Genomic DNA, 20571 nt, shown 5'->3' with positions numbered 1-20571 from the left:
CTAGAACAGCTTACATACAATATACAGAGGTACAAGTTGATATTAAACACATACAAATATGTAAATTGGGCTTAACCGGTTGATGCAAAGCTGCCTAAAAAAAACAGGTATAGTCCAAACGAATGCTAATGAGAAAAATACATTACATATATTTCGAACCCTCCCACCCCCTGCAGTTTTTGCAGCTCCTGAGCAAGATAATTCTTTGCTACCAGCTTGCCCTTTCCTGGTGACAATCAACTGTAAAAGCATTGGACATGTTTCACCCTGCATTTAAAAAGGGTTGTAAAAAGGCAGAACGTTTTTTTTACGCTTCATGTCTTTGCATGAAGATAAAAGCCTTGTGTGCAGCAGCCCTCCTCTGCCCCCCTAATACTTACCTGAGCCCCTTCTGGAGGCAGCGACGTTGCATGAAAGACTTGGCTGCCCGGTACTCTCATCCTAATTGGCAGACAGCAGTGCAGTGCCATTGGTTCCTGCTGTCAAAAATCAGTCAGCCATCCAATGAGGAGAGAGAGGGGAGGGGTGGGGCCAGGCTGAAGCTCCATGCTTGGATACAGGGAGCTGTGGCTTGGGTGCCCCCATAGCAAGCTACCTTCTGTGGGGGCACTCACCAGGAGCACTGAAGAGGGAACCGAGGAGGATCTGTGCAAAAAACACTACTGTACACAGAGCATGCAAGTATGTTTGTTATTTTTTACAAAAAAAATAAAAAACCCATGAGACTTTACAAATTACTTTAAGCAAAAGTGCATTTGAGAGTGACAAGGCTGAAAAAGAAAGGACCTTTAGCCTGAAGTACTAAGCAGTAATTCTTTTTATTTTTGAAATCCAACATGGACATTGGCCATCTACCTCAGAGGAAAACAGTTACCCTTCACGGTTGGTCTTAAGGACACCTTTAGTAATGATGGATTTTGCATTCATGGAGAGGCTGGGCTATAGTTTATTTTTTTTCGTTTTTTTTTTTTTTTTTTTTGTTAAATATATAATTTTCATTACTGATCCTTACAATGCATATCCCAAAGTCGTCTTAGAAAATAAAATAAATAAAAAAATGGATTTATAAACAGCTTTAAAAATATAGATATAATATAAAACATTTGTTAATATATTATATTTATCCAATGCCATTATTTCAGCCACGCTGGCCTATTTCTGACAAGGAATAGAATATGTTTGCTATACCTAAATATGCCTTCTGTATCAAGAGGTCAGAAAGTAGAAGGAAACAATACCACCACAATGTGATCTTACAACAAAAAGACAGTGTCAAACTTGTTGTAAGGGGCTCAGGCAATTTCTCATAATACTGCTAGAAGAGAAAAGAAAAAGTTCTACTTTAAATTTCACCTTAAAAGCGCAGATAAGTTGAGCTCCCAATTCTTCATCGGTGCCCATTAGGCATCCATAGTGGGAGACTAAATATTTTTGCTTTGTATTGAATAGATTTAGCACAACTATTTTAGCAGGCCCTCCATCAGTAAATACAATTCTACATAATCTGCAATGTCTCAGAGTGCCCCAACAAGCCAAACATAAAACTCATACATCATTCTAACCATAGTGCATTATACCGATCTATCATTCTCAATGTCATCTTTAGAACATTTGTGGCCAAATATAGCCATTTTGCTGAAATTAAAGACTTGCTTTTGGGCAGACTGGAAATTTTTGCCAAAACATAGATCAGATCCCTCTACAGATTGACCACCTTTGTTACAGAATGATCAAACCTCATGGAGACAATGCAGAGTACCATTTTACTTGTCTTGCAGAAGACTTGCTAGAATTGATCGTGCAGTGCTTTTAAGGAAAGAAAAAAAAAAAAAAAAAACACAACTCTTAAAAAAGGAACACAAGAATAGAAGACAGAAGTTTTGAAGACTATAAAAGAGACGAAAAGTAATAGTGCGAAAAGACAGTGTTGGAGAATTGCAGGAAAAAAAAAAAGTCTTTAACTCGTTGTTAGGTTTCAGTTGTTCTTCCTGGCTGGCAGAAGAGGATCTTAAAAAGACTAGCTGCAAAGTGTACCAGTCATTGTTGTGTGACAATCCTGCTTCAGGGACACTTTGATATGGTGGTGCAGATAGTCAAGAGCCTTCAGTCTTATTTTCCTTCCTCCTTAGGGCACATAAGGGGGGAAACAATTCCCAAAACATTTCTACTTCTTCTGATGCATCCAATGACAAAGGTAAAAAAATAAAGAAACTGACTAGATATCCATATACTCTCCGTATTTATATATACTTTAATATATATTCATTTTCTTGTAAAAAGATGAGAACTTCACAAGCGTCCAGTAGCAATGCAGTCCAAGTACATTGTCTCCCAGTAAATAGCTGTGTTACCATTGTTTTAATTTTATAAATCAAAATCAATTTTCATTTTTTTTTCAAAAAAAATAAAATAAAAAAAATGGGAGGAGGTTATAGAAATTCAATAAATTTAATTAGCCAAGACAACAGGCTGGAAAGGCTGGCTTGGATAAGGAAGGCTGAAGTTCAATCCATCCACAAAAGGGGATTTATCGTTGAATAGACTGCTCCCAGTGTTGAATGAAGTAGCAAACTGGCCTGGGCTTGGTAGATTCTGGCTATCCCCATCATAGAAAAGCCCAGGTGGCCCACTGAAGACAAACTCCTTGGCATTTGGAGAAAGCTGAGATGGAGCTCCCTGGGCTGGGCTGAAGTTTAATGAATGCATTGACAGAGACAGACCCTTGTGCTTTGCCAAGTTATTGGTGGGCGATCGTGCCATGCGCTGACCTCCTTTCTTCATCTTGGTTGAGCCAAATTTGGTAGCTGCAAAGGTGGCAGTAGTGAATGTAATGGGCTGGGTGGCACGTGGGATAAAAGTTGGACTTGGGGACTGACCAAAAGATGGAGATGGCGAGTTGGACAGTGAGGTTTCTTGGTTAGTGATTGGGATAAATGCTTGTGCTTCAGGATTGAAGCTACTCTTTATCTCTTTGTCCAGCTCAGTGCTGCTTTCTACATCTTCCAAGTACAATACTTTAACGGTTCCTTTCTCCCCAATTTGGTAAGACACTTCAAATGGATCAATCCACACACTAAGCTCTTCTGGTACATTTGCTCTTACGTCATCTATGTCAAGCCCACTCCTGCGTGCTGCTTGCTCAACTACCGGATCCACAGTTTCACCAATGTGAACACAGCGATAGCCAGAGCCCTTCAGAGGTTTTTCCGGGTACCAGTGCCCTTCGTATTTGCCTTTTAAAAGCCTCTCCAACTCTTCTCCAAACAGATCAGCTCTTCTTCTTGGAAGCTTATTATACAGATATGAAATAATAAAATTCAGGGCGACCTTAATCTCCAGATGCATATTCTCTGAGGATAGGAAAACAAAAAAATAAATAGTATATATTACACAACAGTGGTTTGTTAAATTTATATACTGAAAACACCACAAGACAGATTTAAACACAACACTGGTTTGTTAAATTTATATACTGAAAACACCACAAGACAGATTTAAACATCACCTATGCAACCATCTGTTTAATTGGATCAAGTATACAGTTTCCTAAACACACAACGGAAGCCATGAAAAGGTAATCCTTATGTAAAAAAAAAAAAGGCATGTTTAGATACTCAACATTCACAAAATTCTTAAAGCTGAACATCAGGGGAAAAAAAAAAAAAGTAATTAAAAAAAACTACCCTTGCAGTGGGGCTACCCTCACAAAGCAAGGTAAATGCTCACTTATGTTTAGGGTAGACTTTAAAAAGTTTCTGCTTACCTTATTCCATGCTCCTGCAAGGCTTCTTTCCCTGAGCAGCTGGTCCCCCAAAGTTACCCCTTTGGCACTCTGCCCCACAGTCAGTCACACTCTCACCAGTCCAGCGTTGTAATCAAGGGGCTGCTCAGAGGAAGAGGCAAGCACTGACCGCTGGGGAAGTGAGGGATTAGGCAAGTAAACTCTGCATTTAAAATTGCCACAGACACAAAAAGATTTACCCTTGAAGGGAGAGCCTACTGCAAGGGTAATTGTATTTTCCCCCTAAAGTTCAGCTTTAAAAGTGTTTCAATACCATGTTACTATAGTAATATATTCCATAGTAAAGAAGACTCATTTCAAAACATATGCAAGCATGTGTTTTTATTTTTTATTGCCCTTCTTACACCTTAGTCCATGCACAGTATAGTATGCACAAAGTTCTTGGTTGGGGCTCCTTTTGCATGAATTACTGCATCAATGCAGCGTGGCATGGAGCAATCAGCCTCCGACTGTGGAAACCTCACAGGTGGACCTCACACTACTTCGATTCTGTGCCTCTCCACTCTTTCTCCAGACTCTGGGACCTTGAATTACAAATTAAATGCAAAATCTTCCACAGTCTGATGATTTGGGAAGCCATGTCATCTGCTGGTGTTGGTCCACTGTGTTTGATCAAGTCCAAAGTTAGCCCATCCCTCCAGCAGGAAATTCTAGAGCACTTCATGCTTCACTTTGCAGACCAGCTTTCGGGAGATGCAGATTTAATTTTCCCAGCAGGAATTGGCACCTGCCCACACTGCCAAAAGTATCAATACCTGGTTTAATGATCATAGTATCGCTTTGCTCGATTGGCCAGCAAACTCACCTGACCTAAACCCCATAGAGAATCTGTGTGGTATTGTCAAGTGGAAGGAAAGAGACATTGGACCCAACAATGCAGATGAGCTGAAGGCCACCATCAAAGAAACCTGGACTTCCATAACACCTCAGCAGTGCCACAGGCTGAGCGCCTCCATGCCACGCTGCAGTAATTCATGTAAAAGGAGACCCGACCAAGTATTGAGTGCATACTATACTGTAAATAGACAAACTTTTCAGCAAGCCAACATTTCTGTATTAAAAAGCCTTTCAAAATGTATAACTAAAGATATAATTAATGTCTGTAATTATAGGAATTTGACCCGGAATCAAGCATGAATATCCCATCAATAATCTGGGAGGTACCTACTGAACAAATAAGCTTGTGATAAGAAAAGAAATATCCTTATTTTATAAACTTTTCTCAGAATTCCCTAAATCTGTTAAAACTAATAATATGCTGAAATGGAAAAAGGATCTTTCCTCATCTTATTCTTTGCAACAATGGAATAAGGCCATAATTCTGAGCACTAAGGCATCATCCTGCATTGAACATTGGGATAATATAAACTTTCCAAAATCTACCCATCACTTGCTGGCGATGCAATGGAACAAACTGGTTCCCTTTTGCCAAAATCTTAGTAGCTTCTGAAAATCAGTTTCAACATTTATCACTAACCTCACTGGTAATTTACTCCACCTTACTCCCGCAATGGCCCTTTTAGGAATAAACCTGGATCTTTACTCTTTAGAGTATAGAACAGTATTAGCAAAATGTATTAATAGCAGCAAGGCTGACTAACAAAACAATGGAAATCCACCAAATTTATCTGAATTTATATGGAGCAATACACAAGCTCAATATGCGTTAATGTTAGTGTATAAAAATTACAACACGGTCAATTTTCAGAAACGATGGCAAATATGGACTTGTCACCCTAGAGCAGGGATTTGCAATTAGCGGACCTCCAGCTGTTGCAGAACTACAAGTCCCATTAGGCAAAGGAAGACTGGCAGCCACAAGGATGACACCCAGAGGCATGATGGGACTTGTAGTTTTGCAACAGCTGGAGGTCCACTACATGCATACCCCTGCCCTAGAGCTTCTACCTCACTCAAAAACTTGAGCTGCAGTTCCTTAACCACTTCCAGCCCAAGGACATCCATATGATGCCCTGGAATTTCAGTGGGGATATCTGAATGATGCCTGCAGCTACAAGCATCATTCAGATATCATTATTTCCAGCCGGCGATCCTGTGCACAGCAAGAACAATCATAACGGCAGCTCCGCCGCTTGATAGTTCTTCTAAGCTACCAGAGGGGACGACCCCTCCCGCCACCATCAGGTGCTCCGGGCTCTCCTGTGCCATCAGGGACCGGAGAAACAATCGGCCGGCGCAGGATGAGGACCATAAGGTTTCCGGTGACCAGATGATGTCACGCCCAGGTTCCCAGATGTAAACAAAGCCCCGATCGCGGCTGTCAGCATGAGATCAGCGATTTTTTCCCCCTTGATCTCATGCTTTCCAGCCTGGGAGGAGAGATGTGGGGGTCTTGTTGACCCCGCATCTCTCCATATAGAGGACCTGTCACAATAGATTCCTATTACAAGGGACGTTTACATTCCTTGCAATAGGAAAAAAAAAAAGTGAGGTCTGTCTGTCTGTATACACCCCTGTCCCCGGTAACTCGCGCTCTAGGGCTGCAACTAACGATTATTTTCATAATCGATTAGTTGGCTGATTATTGTTTCGATTAATCGGATAATAACCTTAAAAAAAATTACATTTTCTTTGGGCCAATTTGTTGTTGGGCAGATTACAAAACACAAATTGCATGCTTTTTTGCAGCTTCTCCATTGAAGTATATTGAACCAAAAAAAACAAAATAGCATCGTTTTGCGTTAAAAAGTCTTTGCCCTTTACAAATACGCAGCAGCTGAAAAAAATCATGGATGTGAACGTGTCCCATAGGAAAACATGTAAATAAACTGTAGTGTGTTTCTGCAAAAAGCACCAAAAACCAGGTGTGACCCAGGCCTGAGATGTTTAGTAACATAATGGGGTTAAAAAAAAAAAAAAAAAAACACGAAAATAGTACAAAAAGGAGCAAATCGCTATTTTTTGGGGGCGGGAGGGGATTGCATAAGCGTATATTGATTGGTTTGCGCAAAAGGTAGAGAGTCTACAAAATAGGGGATGGATTTCTGACTTTTTTTTTATTATTATTTTCTTTTATTACTAGTAATGGTGGCGATCTGCGATTTTTGTCAGGACTGTGATATTGTGGCGGACAGTTCGGACACTTTTGACACCATTTACATTTATACAGCGAATAGTGCTATAAATATGCACCGATTACTGTATAAATGAGACCGACAGGGAAAGGGGTGACACTAGGGGGCGATCAAGGGGTTAAAAGTGTTCCTTACTGTGGGGGGGGTGACCGATCGGTGTCCCTATGTACAAGGAACACCCCATCGGCCTCCTCTCCCTGGCAGGACATGGATCTCCGTTTACACACCACACATCCCTGGCTCTGTAACTGCCAAATCGCAGGTACATGGCGGACATCGCGGCCGCCAGGGCATGCGAATTGGCACCCGTGGCAGAGCCACCTTGTGGACAACATATGACTATACACGGGTATTGAAGTGGTTAAATGCCAAATATAAAATCAGTTCAGACGCCGAAGTTTCCGAACATTACGAATGTTTTCATTAAGCCATCCTCAGTTGTCAGACAGCAACCAAATTTATGACATGCAAACCTTTCCATTCAAATAGTTTGATATTTTCATTGTATCAACACTGAGCAAAATTATAAAAAAACGCAACACTTGTGTTTACCCCCCATTTATAATAAGCTGGGACTCAAAGATCCACGACTTTCTATGTACACAAAAGGCATATTTCTCTCAAATATTGTTCACAAATCTGTCTAAATCTGTGTTAGTGAGCACTAGTGAGCCGAGATAATCCATTCACCTCACAAGTGTGGCTGTTGCCCTTGAATTGAATGTTAATTTCTCTACCATAAGCAATCACCAAAGGAGTTTCAGAGAATATGGCAGTACGTTCAACCGGCCTCACAACCGCAGACCACGTGTAACCACATATCAGCCCAGGACCTCCACATCCAGCATCTTCACCTCCAAGATCATTTGGGACTAGACAGCTGCAACAGTCGGTTAGCATAGCCAAAAGATTTCTGCACAAACTGTCAGAAACCATCTCAGGGAAGCTCATCTGCATGCTCGTCCTCCTCGGGGTCTTGACCTGACTGCAGTTCGTCATAACCGACTTAAAGGGACACTAAAGGCAAGATTTTTTTTGTTTAAAAATAACAAACATGTTATACTTACCTCCGCTGTGCAGTTCGTTTTGCAGTGAGTGGCCCCGATCCGTGTCTTCTGGGGTCCCTCAGTGGCTGTCTCTGCTCCTCCTTGCAAAAGCTTTCCACGTTAATGCAAGCTCCCTCGCATGGTGGAAAGCTTTTGCGAGCACGCTCCCGTGATACAGCGGCGGCCATAGCCGCCGACTGTATCACTCGGCCCCGCTGTGATTGACAGCAGCGCCAGCCAATGGCTGCGCTGCTATCAATCCGCCCGGCCTAGCCAATCAACGGCCAGGCTGGGAACCAAACAGGATGACGAGAATGCGCCCGGGACTTGAGGGGTGAGGCAAGTAAAACGGGGGCTCAGGGGGGGGGGCCGTTGCTGTCAGATTTTTTTTTTTTTTTTACCTTAATGAATAGGATGCATTAAGGTAAAAAAACGTTTACCTTTACAACTCCTTTAAGAGGTGTTCTCTTCACGTTTGAATCCCAGTTTTTGTACAGGGCAGATGGCAGTGTGTATGGCGTCATGTGGGTGAGCGGTTTGCTGATGTCAACATTGCGGATCGAGTGGCCCCATGGTGGCAGTGGGATATGGTATGAGCAGGTGAATGCTATGGACAACAAACACAGGTGCATTTTATTGATGGCATTTTAAATGCAAAGATACCGTGATGAGATCCTGAGGCCCATTGTTGTGCCATTCATCCACGACCATCACCTCGTGTTGCAGCATGATAATGCATGGCCCCATGTTGCAAGGATCTGTACACAATTCCTGGAAGCCGAAAACATCCCAGTTCTTGCATGGCCAGCATACTTACTGGACCCGTCACCCATTGAGCATGTTTGGGATGCCTCTGGATCAGCATATACGTCAGTGTTACAGTTCCTGCAAATATCCAGCAACTTTGCACAGCCATTGAAGAGGAATGGTCCAACATTCCACAATCAACAACCTGATCAACTATGCGAAGGAGATGTGCTGCACTGCATGAAGCAAATGGTGGCAACACCAGATACTGACTGTTTTTTGGACCCCCCCCCCCCACAATACATTTTAGAGTGCCCCTTTATTGTGGCCAGCCTAAGGCACACCTGTGCAAAAATCATGCCGTCTAATCAGCATCTTGATATGTCACACCTGTTAGGTGGCTGGATTATCTTGGCAAAGAAGTGCTCACTAACACAGATTTGTGAATAATATTTCAGAGAAATAGACTATTGTGTACATAGAAAAAAAGTCGTAGATCTTTGAGTTCAGCTCATGATAAATAGGGGCAATAAGAGGAGCAAACACAAAAGTGTTGGGTTTATAATTTTGCTCAGTGTAGAATACCAAGCCTCATGTGGGCATAGAGAAAAACAAAAAAACAAAAACGCCACACAGGAAATCATTTTTATGTGGTTGTAGAATTTGTGGTACAATAACCAATTATTTCTTCAAATTTGATCTTTTGGAACATGCAGATAAAAACAGAATGGAGTATATTTTAAAGTTTGCAATTTCAATTAAAGCAGACAAAAGCTGTGTGGCGAGTCAAAATAAACACCAAATACAACATAAATCCGAACATTAAACAAACAAAAAAACTGTATGTATAATATATTGTACATAATAAACATTATATATATATTTTTTTTATGTGCTGCCCTTTCTCCCTTCATTCTATAAAATTTACACTACAAGAATGGCGAAGCTAACATTCAAAAAAGTGACATGTCTTGGGACACACACATTTTTTGTAACCATTATACCTTTTCATGTGAAAACACTGAAGAAATGACACGTTGCTACAATGTAAAGTAGTGAGTGTACAGCTTGTATAATAATGTAAATTTGCTGTCCCCTTAAAACAACAACACAGCCATTAAGGTCTAAACCGCTGGCAACAAAAGTGAGTACAACTCAAGTGAAAAATTGGGCCCAATTAGCCATTTTTCCTCCCCGGTGACTTGTGACACAAATGATGCACAATAAAGCCTGCAAACAGTTTTCTGAAGACAAGCAAACTAAGGCTGGCCATACATTATACAATTTTCTTCTATAGATTCCCTTTATATTTACCAAAACCATATAATATGAGGTCAAATCTAAACACTTTCAATTTGTATTCAATCAGGCAGGCCCTTGTACTACGCAGTTGAAGGTAAATCTAAAAGGAAATTGAATAAGAAGATTAGATGGTGTATGGCCAGCTTAAGGCTGGATTCACACCTATGCATCTTTGCACTACAGGCCGTTTAACATGATTTCCTATGGAACACGTTCTATAGTGCAAATCTGCAAAATGCAAAAAGCACTAAAAATGCATAGGTGTGAATCCAGACTTAGGGCATGGATTACCGGAACGTCTGATGAGAACAAGATAAACTTATTTGGTTTAGATGGTGTCAAGCGTGTGTGGCGGCAACCAGGTGAGGAGTACAAAGACAAGTGTGTCTTGCCTACAGTTAGGCATGGTGGTGGGAGTGTCATGGTCTGGGGCTGCATGATTGATGCCGGTGCCTTGTCCATCTTGTTTCCCTATCGAGATGGTTCCCTGCCTGACTGCGCAGGCGCGGACCTCAACATCCCCATGGATTGGAGGATGTAAAAAAAAAATAAAAAAAAAAAAATAAAACCACCACCAACAACACACACACACACACACACACACACACACACACACACACACACACGGCCAAGCGAGCCATCCGAGCGTAGCGAGGACGTGAGGCCGACTGGCCACTTACCTCAAATTCCATGTTGCCCTGGAGGTTTGGTGATTTCCGCCGCCAAGGAATGCTCCTGCGCAGTCAGGATGGGAACCATATCGATAGGAGGAACCATAATCGTCAGATCACCAGCACTGGGGAGCTACAGTTGATTGAGGGAAGCATGAATGCCAACATGTACTGTGACATACTGAAGCAGAGCATGATCCCCTCTCTTCGGAGACTAAAGACCTAAACCCTATTGAGCATCTGGGGAGTATCAAACGAAAGGTGAAGGAGCTCAAGGTTTCGAACATCCACCAACTCTGATGTCATCATGGAAGAGGACTTCAGTGGCAACTTGTGAAGCTCTGGTGAACTCCATGTCCAAACTGCGGCCCTTTGCTAGCCTTTATTCGGCCCTCAGGGCTTTATTCCTCCCACTGACTCCAACAAGGGGGCACTTTTTCTTCCAATGATGAGATACAATTACTCCTAATAGGGGCACTACTTATCCTACTGATCGCAAACTATGAGGCCATATTTATTCTCACCAATGCTGGGCCGGGGCTTTTTCTGCCCCCGCTGGCCACAATCCAGCCCTCCTAAAGGCTGAAGAACAATAAACTGGCCCATTGTTTGAAAAGTTTGGAGACCCCTGCCCAAGAGGGTTAAGGCAGTGCTGGAAAATAATGGTGGCCACACAAAATTGAAACTTTGGGTCCAATTTGAAAATTTTCACTTGCCAGCGGCTTGGTCTCCAAGGGTTTACAACCACTTTAATGTCTACTGTTACCTGTAGGTAAAAGTAGACATTAAAGTGGGTAGGTAAGCCTAGATTAGGTTTTACCTGTAGATACAAGAAATATCTCCTAAACCTATACGGTTTAGGAGATATTTGCAGAAAAGACTGCACAGATGTCTACGGCACGCAGGTGCGCTGAGCGTGCCGTTAGTGAAGACGCTCGCGCTGTCACCGACGGCTCACGCTCGCATGCATGTGAGCGATTGTCATCACAGCTCTGGCAAATTACAGTGCCGGAGCCGCGATACCCGGAAGTCAATCCGGGAGTAATGGCAGCAACGGAGGAGGCGAACAAGAGCCACTGCGGGGGGTTCGATCTCAGGTAAGTACCTCATAATTAGCTAGTATGCTATGCATACTAGCTCATTATGCCTTGGTCTTGCAGGGTTTATTTTTTTTCCAGGAGGCTTTACTTCCTCTTTAATGGCTGTGTGTTGAGTTATTTTGAGGGGACAGCAAATTTACACCATTATATAAGCTGTACACTCACTACTTTACAGTGTAGCAAAGTGTAATTTCTTCAGTGTTACATGAAAAGATAAAATGGTTACAAAAAATGTGAGGGGGTGTACTCACTTTTGCGAGATCCATCATTTTATCAGAATATTTATTTAGGATAGTGGTCTACAAAAGCATGAAAAGTTCTAACTGGCTGATATTAGGCAAGAAGCGATTGTCATGAAAGCTATCTAGATAATTAAAACGCCCATTATTTCCTCTGTCAGGTTCTAGAAATAATACCCATTGATACAGTGCCAGGTTTAGGCCTAAGCAGAGTGTCACAAGCACATCCAAAGCTGAATACAAATGACTACTGTGTACGCAAGAAAACACAACTGGACAAGGCAATCGCCTCACATACGTATAGAGCAAAGGTTTAAAAAAATGAGTGCAGGAGTTTACACAGATCACCATTCAAAAATCTGAAAAGGTGAGCTTTGTAAAAGGCAGACCCAATAAAAGTTGAGGTTTTACAGCAAGCGTCATTTTCAAACTTCTAAATATATTATCTGCAATACCCTATGTGCATTTACCAGATACCAAAAAAAAAAAAAAAAAACACTCTCTCTCTCTCTCTCGTAAGGCGATTGCATAATGTGCTAGTCTACATCGCATACTAGCACATTATGAAATACTGACCTTGAAACAAAGCCTTCCAGTGGCTCATGGCCACTGCTGAGAGGGCTAACATCTTACCCCAGTCTTTCTTCCTGGGTCGCACGCTCCGACCGATTGGCCAGAACCATGACGTCACTTCCGCATATGCAAGGGTGAGCCTTTGGTTTCGGCAAGGTATGCCAGGCCTTCAGAGTGTGCCAGTGACGCAACTGGCTGAATCCAGGGTGAATATCTACCCAGATAAGCCTTATAGGCAAACCTTCTGGAGCTGAAGTCGTGAATGTATGCCAAAAAAATATTTAATGGAAAGTGAAATTTTTCTTAAAACTTATGATAAAAAAATAAAATAAAACTCATCTGGATTCGCTTATATTGGAACAGAAGGAGCGAGAGGAAAGCAATCTTTAAAAAAGAACCACTAGGGCAGAGACTTGACCCTTGGTGGTACTCAAGGCCAGATACTGAGCCAGACTGGGGAATAGATAGGAGTTCTCTCACAAAGTAATTCCTGGGATTGAAGTTTTTTACTTTGCATCATAAGAATTATGCTTTCCAGAGTGCAAAAAAGTAAAACGTCCAGGAAAAGTTGAAGGGGACCTGTTAGAGAACCCAGGTTGGCTGGTGACCTTATGCATGTGTCAAACAAGGACCAAAATGATATCCTTAACTACAGTGGTGAGTAGGCAGAGGTCAGTAAACTGAAACTCATGTACCAGATCATTAAAAACACAGAAAAGGCATATTTCTCTTCATCCTTGGCCAAGGATGGGTACAGGTATAGACTTCATAAAAGGTATGCTGAAGATTAGCCGATTCAGAAAGCTGTAAAATGAGCACCAATTGCTCTGCAGCAACTGAGGTATCTATTAATGGATTGTAAGCTGCCAAGGCTTGCAGAACTGCTGCCTTTGCACTTATGATCCATTTATATGTGCAAGAGAGGGATATGCCACAATGCGTACTCACAAACACTGCAGATCAGAAGGGTTAATACTGTTGGCAGATTTCATAGGAGGCAGCAGGGAGCACAAGAAAACATCCTGGAGGAACGTGGTGATGCTTAGGAGATGGCAGAAGAGGTCTGTGTGTGCGCCAGAAAACATAGTATACCTAGTGGGGATACATGGGTAGGGTAGTGCGCACCAATTAAAAAAAAAAAAAAAAAAAAAGTGCCGTGTCCCTTCTGGCCTTTAGTTTGCCTCCAAATGTATTGCAGGTGGTGCTCTTGAGTTGATGCTTTTTTTGGGCCTTGAAGAGCAATGAAGCACCCTACTTATCGTATGCACCGCCATCAAGCAGCTTGGATATCTAAATTATCTCCCTCCCGATAGGCATTAGGAGAATTCAGGGACAGAGTTCCACCAAACTCTTCAGCAGAGCCAAGAGCTCTAAGGACACACTGAAGGCCACCAGCCCAATTTCTTCCTTGCAGCGAGGTCCGGGTACAGCCTCTAAAGCTTTGCAGCAACTGGAGATTTCTGCTAAAGTCATAAATAAAACAAATAATTAAATAAATAAATAGGGGGAGAAGGAGAAAGGGTGTCTCTTCTCCTAGCACACTAGGAGGGGGAAAGAAAAAAAAAACCTCACTGGAGCCCTAAAGGACGGATCTCTACCAGTGGCGGCTGCTGCTAAAACCAACACCCAACTAAACCCCCCCGGTCGGGAGATTTGACGGGAAGGCAGCAATCAGAGGCCTCCTTACCTTAGGGCGGCGTACACACGGTCGACCGTGTGTATGGCCTAGCAGACAGGTTTCCAGCGGACAAAAGTTTCTTAGCAAGCTAAGAAACTTGTCCGCTGGAAACATGTCCGTCAGACATGTCCGATGGTTAGTACACCTAATCGGACATGTCCACTGGTTATGACGTGTAACCAGCGTCCTGAAATCACGCGCATGCGTCGAATTGATTCGACGCATGTGTGGAAGCATTGCACTTCCGTGTTTGAGAACGTCGGTGTCTTCTACGTCACCACGTTCTCTGTCCGTGGGGATTTTGGTCTGATGGTGTGTACACACACACACACACACACACACATCAGACCAAAAGCTCCCAGGAGACATGTCCGATGAAAACGGTCCTAAGACTCCCTGGCCAATCGGGTCTCAGGACCCGCTGAGCCCACCACAGCTGGATGTAGTGCTCTGCACCCCAACCTTCTTTCTTTTTTTTTTTTAAGTAAATTAGAGCCTCAGGCTTCAGGGGGGGTTAAGGCACCACTTATAGCTTTGTTTTCCCAGTGTCTAAACTTCTGAAGCAACACCAAACCATTATTATACCCAAATTACGATCCTGTGTCCCTCAATGTACAATTAAAAAAATAACCTATTAAAAACGGTTTGCACATGGTTCTCCAAACTACGGCCCTCCAGTTGTTCAGGAACTACATTTCCCATCATGCCTAGTCATGTCTGTGAACATCAGAGTTTTAGAATGCCTCATGGGATGTGTAGTTTTGCAATAGCTGGAGGGCCGTAGTTTGGAGATCCCTCTAAATGAAACCAATCATGCGAGTTTAAATCCTCAGTTTTCATGGTAGTCCACAACGCAGACCTGCTGTAAAAAAGGTAAGACAGTTCACTTGTTAGTTTGAATCTGGCAAAATCCTTTTTGACAAGGCTGCGTCTTGACAATTAATAACAGATATCAGATATGAAGATAATCCATGATCCCAGCGATTGCTGAAACTCTTGCACATCAACAGCTGTTCAGCCACAGAAAAACTGCAGATAAACATCTTTAGTGCCGTGAACAAAATTAGTTTCTAATTGCATAATAGTTTCCCTTTAACCTGCTTGGCGGTATTCCCGAGCGTGACTCGGGGTGGGTTTTTCATGCTGTGATCGGTAACCCCGAGTCACGCTCGGGCTAGCCATGTAGAGCCTGCAGCGTGCGCTGGCTTACCTTGTCCCTGGATCCAGCGATGTCACCGCACTGTGTGAGCGAGCGGGACCTCGCTCGATTCACACAGCGTCCTCCTGTGCCGCCGATCTCCGTTCCCTGCGACGTTACGACGCGGAGAACGGCGCCAAATTCAAAAACGTAAACAAACACTATACATACAGTATACTGTAATCTTAGATTACAGTACTGCATGTAAAAAAAAACACACACCCCTTGTCCCTAGTGGTCTGCCCAGTGCCCTACATGTCATTTTATATAATAAAAACCTTTCTTTCTCCCTGCAAACTGTAGATTGTCCATAGCAACCAAAAGTGTCCCTTTATGTCAAAAATGGTTTTAGATCAGCTAAAAAACAGCAATAATACATTATAATCACTTGCAGAATTGTGCGATAGCGATTTGTGGGGAAATTCGTCATAAAAAAAAAAAAAATAATAATGACAGCGACAATTCTGCAACTGAGCAAATTTCAGTGATTTTGATTTGATTACATTATTGAATAATTTTTATTAGAATTATATTATTTGTTATAATTATTTATTATATTATAATTTATCATTTTGTTTTTTAAAAAATGTCATACCCGGGATGCCCATTAGATCCTTGTTTGGTCAGATTTAAGTGAGTTATTCCTAAGAATTACAGGCCTACAATATAAAAACGCCAAATTTCCTTGCAAATAATTGTACCGCTTTTGGTACGTAATTCCAGACAGAATCATACCGCCAGGGAGGTTAAAGTATTGCCATGGTCAAAATGTAAAAAAATAAATTAAGACTAGTTAGGTTTTGACTGAAATTCTACCTTAAGTGCAAAACAAAAAAAGTTAGATTTGTGATTAGCTATATAGTTTTACAATAAGCTGCACTTTATTGTTCATACCAAAAAATGCAAGAAAAATGTTAATAAACCCTTACAGACATTAGTGTATATTAAATAATTTTACTGATCATACCAGTATCTCTGAAGCGTCTACAAAGCTTGGTTTGTATATTTTCAGTACCATAGGAAATGTTTAACCCCTTCCCTACCAAGTCATTGTAAAATGACGTCGGCGGGAACCCTCCCTCCGGGTGGACTTCATGTGACGTCCTGGGCTTCCCACACTGCACGCGCCTGCCGCATTGCTCGGTACGCGGTGTGCATGCCCAGCGGCCGCGATGTCCACCGAGCACCTGAGATTGCCTGTAATCACGGCAGGACCATGGATCTGTGAGTGTAAACCATGGGTCTTCAAACTACGACCCTCCAGTTGTTCAGGAACTACAATTCCCATCATGCCTAGTCATGTCTGTGAATGTCAGTGTGTCACAATGCCTCATGGGATGTGTAGTTCTACAACAGCTGGAGGGCTGTAGTTTGAGGATCCCTGGACACAGATCCATGTCCTGTCAGAGGAGAGGAGACCGATATGTGTGTTCCCAGTACAGAGGAACACACATCGGTATCCTCCCCTTGTAAGTCCCCTCCCCCTACAGTTAGAACTCACTAGGGAACATATTAACCCCTTCAGCTCCCCTAGTGTTAACCCCCTTCCCTGTCAGTCACATTTACACAGTAATCAGTGCAGTTTTATAGCACTAAATCGCTGTGTAAATGTGAATAGTCCCAAAAAAAGTGTCCGATATGTCCGTCGCAATGTCACAGTCACAATAAAAAAAAAAATATATAATCACAGATCGCTGCCATTAATAGAAAAAAAAAAAAAAAAAAAGCCATAAATCTATTCCTTATTTTGTAGGCGCTATATCTTTTGCGCAAACCAAACAAACGCTTATTTTACCAAAAATATGTAGAAGAATATGTATCGGCCTAAACAGAGGATTTGTTATATATATATATATATATATATATATATATATATATATATATATTTTTTTTTTCAAAATGCTCTTGTTTATAGCGCAAATAAAAAACACAGAGATGATCAAATACCACCAAACGAAAGCTCTATTAGTGGTGCTTGGGGGGGGGGGGGGGGGTGGCGGAACACAAGGATTTCATTTGGGTACAGTGTTGCATGACCACGCAATTGTCATTCAAAGTGCGACAGCGCTGAAAACTAAAAATTGGTCTGGGCAGGAAGGGGGTGAAAATGCCCGATATTGAAGCGGTTAAAGAAAGGTGGGATTATGACATATATAGTAATACTCAAAATACCCAGTGTACTAGAAAAACAAATTCTGTACTCTAAAAAAAATTCCTAGAGCTCGAGTTGCACCACTGCTTCTCCTTACAGGATTTAATGGTTGAAAAAAAGGTTAAAAGAAAATATCAGATGTTATTTGCGCTGCGAACGTCTCATAAAAAAGGTCACATTCATGATGGGTTACAGCATTTGACGGAATGGCTGAAGCCTTCACTAGCATACTAAAAAGGAAAGCAAAGAGTTAAAACAACAAGGAAAACATTCTAGATGGAGCTGTCAGGCGGGGTGTGGAAGAGCCCAACCAATCACACGCCGCCTCTTCTACATGTTTAAAGGGCTGGTGCAGCTGACATTAAATGGCTGTTTACACATTAAACAAGGTGAGAGGGAGGGGGCCCATAACCTTGTACTCCCAGATCTGTTTTCCAAGCAAATGTCCCTTTTTTGTTCCATGTCCACCTATACAAAGCTGGTCTCCTAAAAAAAAAAAAAATTTGTAACAGGCTATAGGTTTAAAATTTCCGATCTGGAGGTGCTCCTCTATTTTTGTCATGGACAGCAGGTAGATGTGGCTTTTTTCCCCCCCACTTCGGAAAAATAGTATATGCAAACACGACAGCAACAGCCCCTTGTTCATCGCATTAGTAGATACTGTTATTTTACAACAATTAAGGATTATACTTTTTTTTTATAAAAAATAAATAAAAAAGGCTTCCTTGATGGGCAGTTGAAAAGTCTAAGGAAAACAAAAAAAAGAAGCAGCATAGTGAATCGCGGTTATGTGGTGGTCGATCCATGTTGTAAAGCAGTAAAGATGTCTGCCTCTTCCTGACACCCCCATCCCCCCCCCCCCCCCAATCATGATGGGTTACACCAAAGACATACATTTGATATCTGAACAGCTGTTAATACAAATGTACAAGACCATAGCCAAAAATTGGACGGTTCCTTCTCTTGATTACATCCTGTACAAAACACCACGTCTATAATTAGTTATTACACCTTTGTGTTTACTTGAAGGGAATATTTTTATAGTATTTCATGAATCCTCTTCAGATAGGAATACACAGAGAATGTGATCTTACGGAAGGTTATACTTCATGTATGGGGAAAAATAAATACCAAAAACAAAATCTAAAGCGCTGATAAGTATATAATCCAGATGATAAAACACAGCCAGCAAATACTTCTTGTGCCAGGAGCTGAGGCCTTGGGTAGGATTGTGAGCGTCAGCTGCTTCCCTATGGGCAGCCATATTAGATTCCAAACATGGAGCAAAAAACAAAACAAAAAAACAAAAAACACACATTAATCTACTACACACCGAATCTACAAACTGACCATCAGGACTGATGGGGGATCAGGTCATTACCATTTAGGAATGATACATGAAAAAGGATCTAAAACAACCCCAAACTATAAACATATGGCAGTAGGGATCCCCAGCACATAGGGCTCCATGCAGCCTTATGGAGGGTTTCTATAGGTCTAGAATGGAGATATATGAAGCCTGATTTTTATAATCACTATCAATAATCACAAAAGTTGATGTGGTCGCCGATTGGAGCGATTGCTCATCAATAAACACAAGAAAAGGTGATCTGTCATCTCCAATGGTGAAAATGAAGATTTTTCTGTCACAGCTGGTTGTATTTCCTCCTGTGATGTGTACACTTTAGGCAAGTGTGGATGTCCAGCTACTTGAGTAGAGGAGGGACAGTGTGTGACAGATGGAGGGAGGCTGGGAGTACACCATGACAGCTGGAAGCTACTACAGTACTAATCATTGGTAAAAATGTGGCCTCCCGCACCTCTCCTCGCCACCTTTCACTCCGACAACCATAAAAACAAAATGTTTCTAGCTCGGATAAGCGAAGAGTCCATTCCCACGGCTTGCCTGGAGATGCAAATATGGCCGAGTATAGAGGCAAACATACTAACAGCTTGTGTCACGTCCCCGACCGCACCAAAACTAGAGTCCCCTTCCCCCAGAACCCCCAAACAATGCCCCCCTCCGCCCCGGTAAACAAGCCTTACTTGGTCGGTAGTTGTGTCAGATTCCTGGTGCTGGGTTTGGCTGTGCTTTGGGAGAAACAGGAGGAGGTGGTGTACAAAGTGCTTGAACGTATCGCCGTGAGCTTCCCCCCGATATTATTTGGGTGCTACTTAGGGGTTCGAGAGTCCGCTGGGATCCCGCTACCTCCCTCCTCCTGGCCCAAAGTGAGGGAAGTCAGGAGAAAAGTTTCACCCTTAGCAACCCTGCGGAGGGATCCCACATTCACACACCCAAGGTGCTGCGGCTCGCAAAGGAGTGCCGGATCTACAGCCAGCCGCTTCCCCTGCAAGCTTAACTGTTTCATTGCTGCACTCTAGGGCCTGTAAACAGAGAATTGGAGAGATGCACCAACAATCATCACTGATATGACCTACCGTACCAACAATCAGCACTGATATGACTTACCGTACCAACAATCAGCACTGTAATGACCTACCGTACCAACAAGCCTGGAGAAACATTGTTTGCTTCAATCACTTACCTTAGTGCATATACATTGGATACATTGTCATATCAAAAACATATTTTTTTTCCCTCTGAATACAAATAAATGTGCTTTCCATAATGTGACATAATACACAGAGGCCACCATAAAGTAGTACTGAAGGGAACCCTCCTTTTTCAATAAGAGCCCTTTCACACTTTTCAAGCGCTTTGGCGCAAAAAAAAAAAAAACCAAAACCTATTTCCATTAAAATCAATAGATGCTTTCACACTTCACCTTGAGTCGATTTAGTTCGCATTTGTAGCGCTATATAAGTTACTCACTCACACTGGTGGGACGGTGAAAAAACTCCTTCAAAAATGTTTGGAGAGCTAAAAAAAAACACCTCAAAAGGGTCCCTCTCCATTGAAATGAATGGGAAGCACCTGAAAAGCGCTTCAAAAGTGCCTCAAAATGGT

At 42.2% G+C, this 20571-nt stretch overlaps 1 protein-coding gene across 1 annotated transcript; it reads right to left on the bottom strand.

Annotated features, from left to right (window-relative positions):
- Positions 1 to 799: 799 nt before the first annotated feature.
- TOB2 (transducer of ERBB2, 2) lies at positions 800 to 19895 on the bottom strand. The gene is made up of 2 exons (XM_040359464.1): positions 19650 to 19895; positions 800 to 3350 (listed from the first exon to the last, which is right to left on the bottom strand). Exon 2 carries the CDS (start codon positions 3343 to 3345, stop codon positions 2449 to 2451), a length of 897 nt encoding a protein of 298 aa, XP_040215398.1. The 5' UTR covers positions 3346 to 3350; positions 19650 to 19895; the 3' UTR covers positions 800 to 2448.
- Between the last annotated feature and the right edge of the window lie 676 nt (positions 19896 to 20571).

This window comes from Rana temporaria, chromosome 7 (genome assembly GCF_905171775.1).
Source record: "Rana temporaria chromosome 7, aRanTem1.1, whole genome shotgun sequence".
NCBI classification, from domain to species: domain Eukaryota; kingdom Metazoa; phylum Chordata; class Amphibia; order Anura; family Ranidae; genus Rana; species Rana temporaria.
The sequence above is the reverse complement of the archived record's forward strand: the minus strand, read 5'-3'. Positions and strand labels throughout refer to the sequence as shown.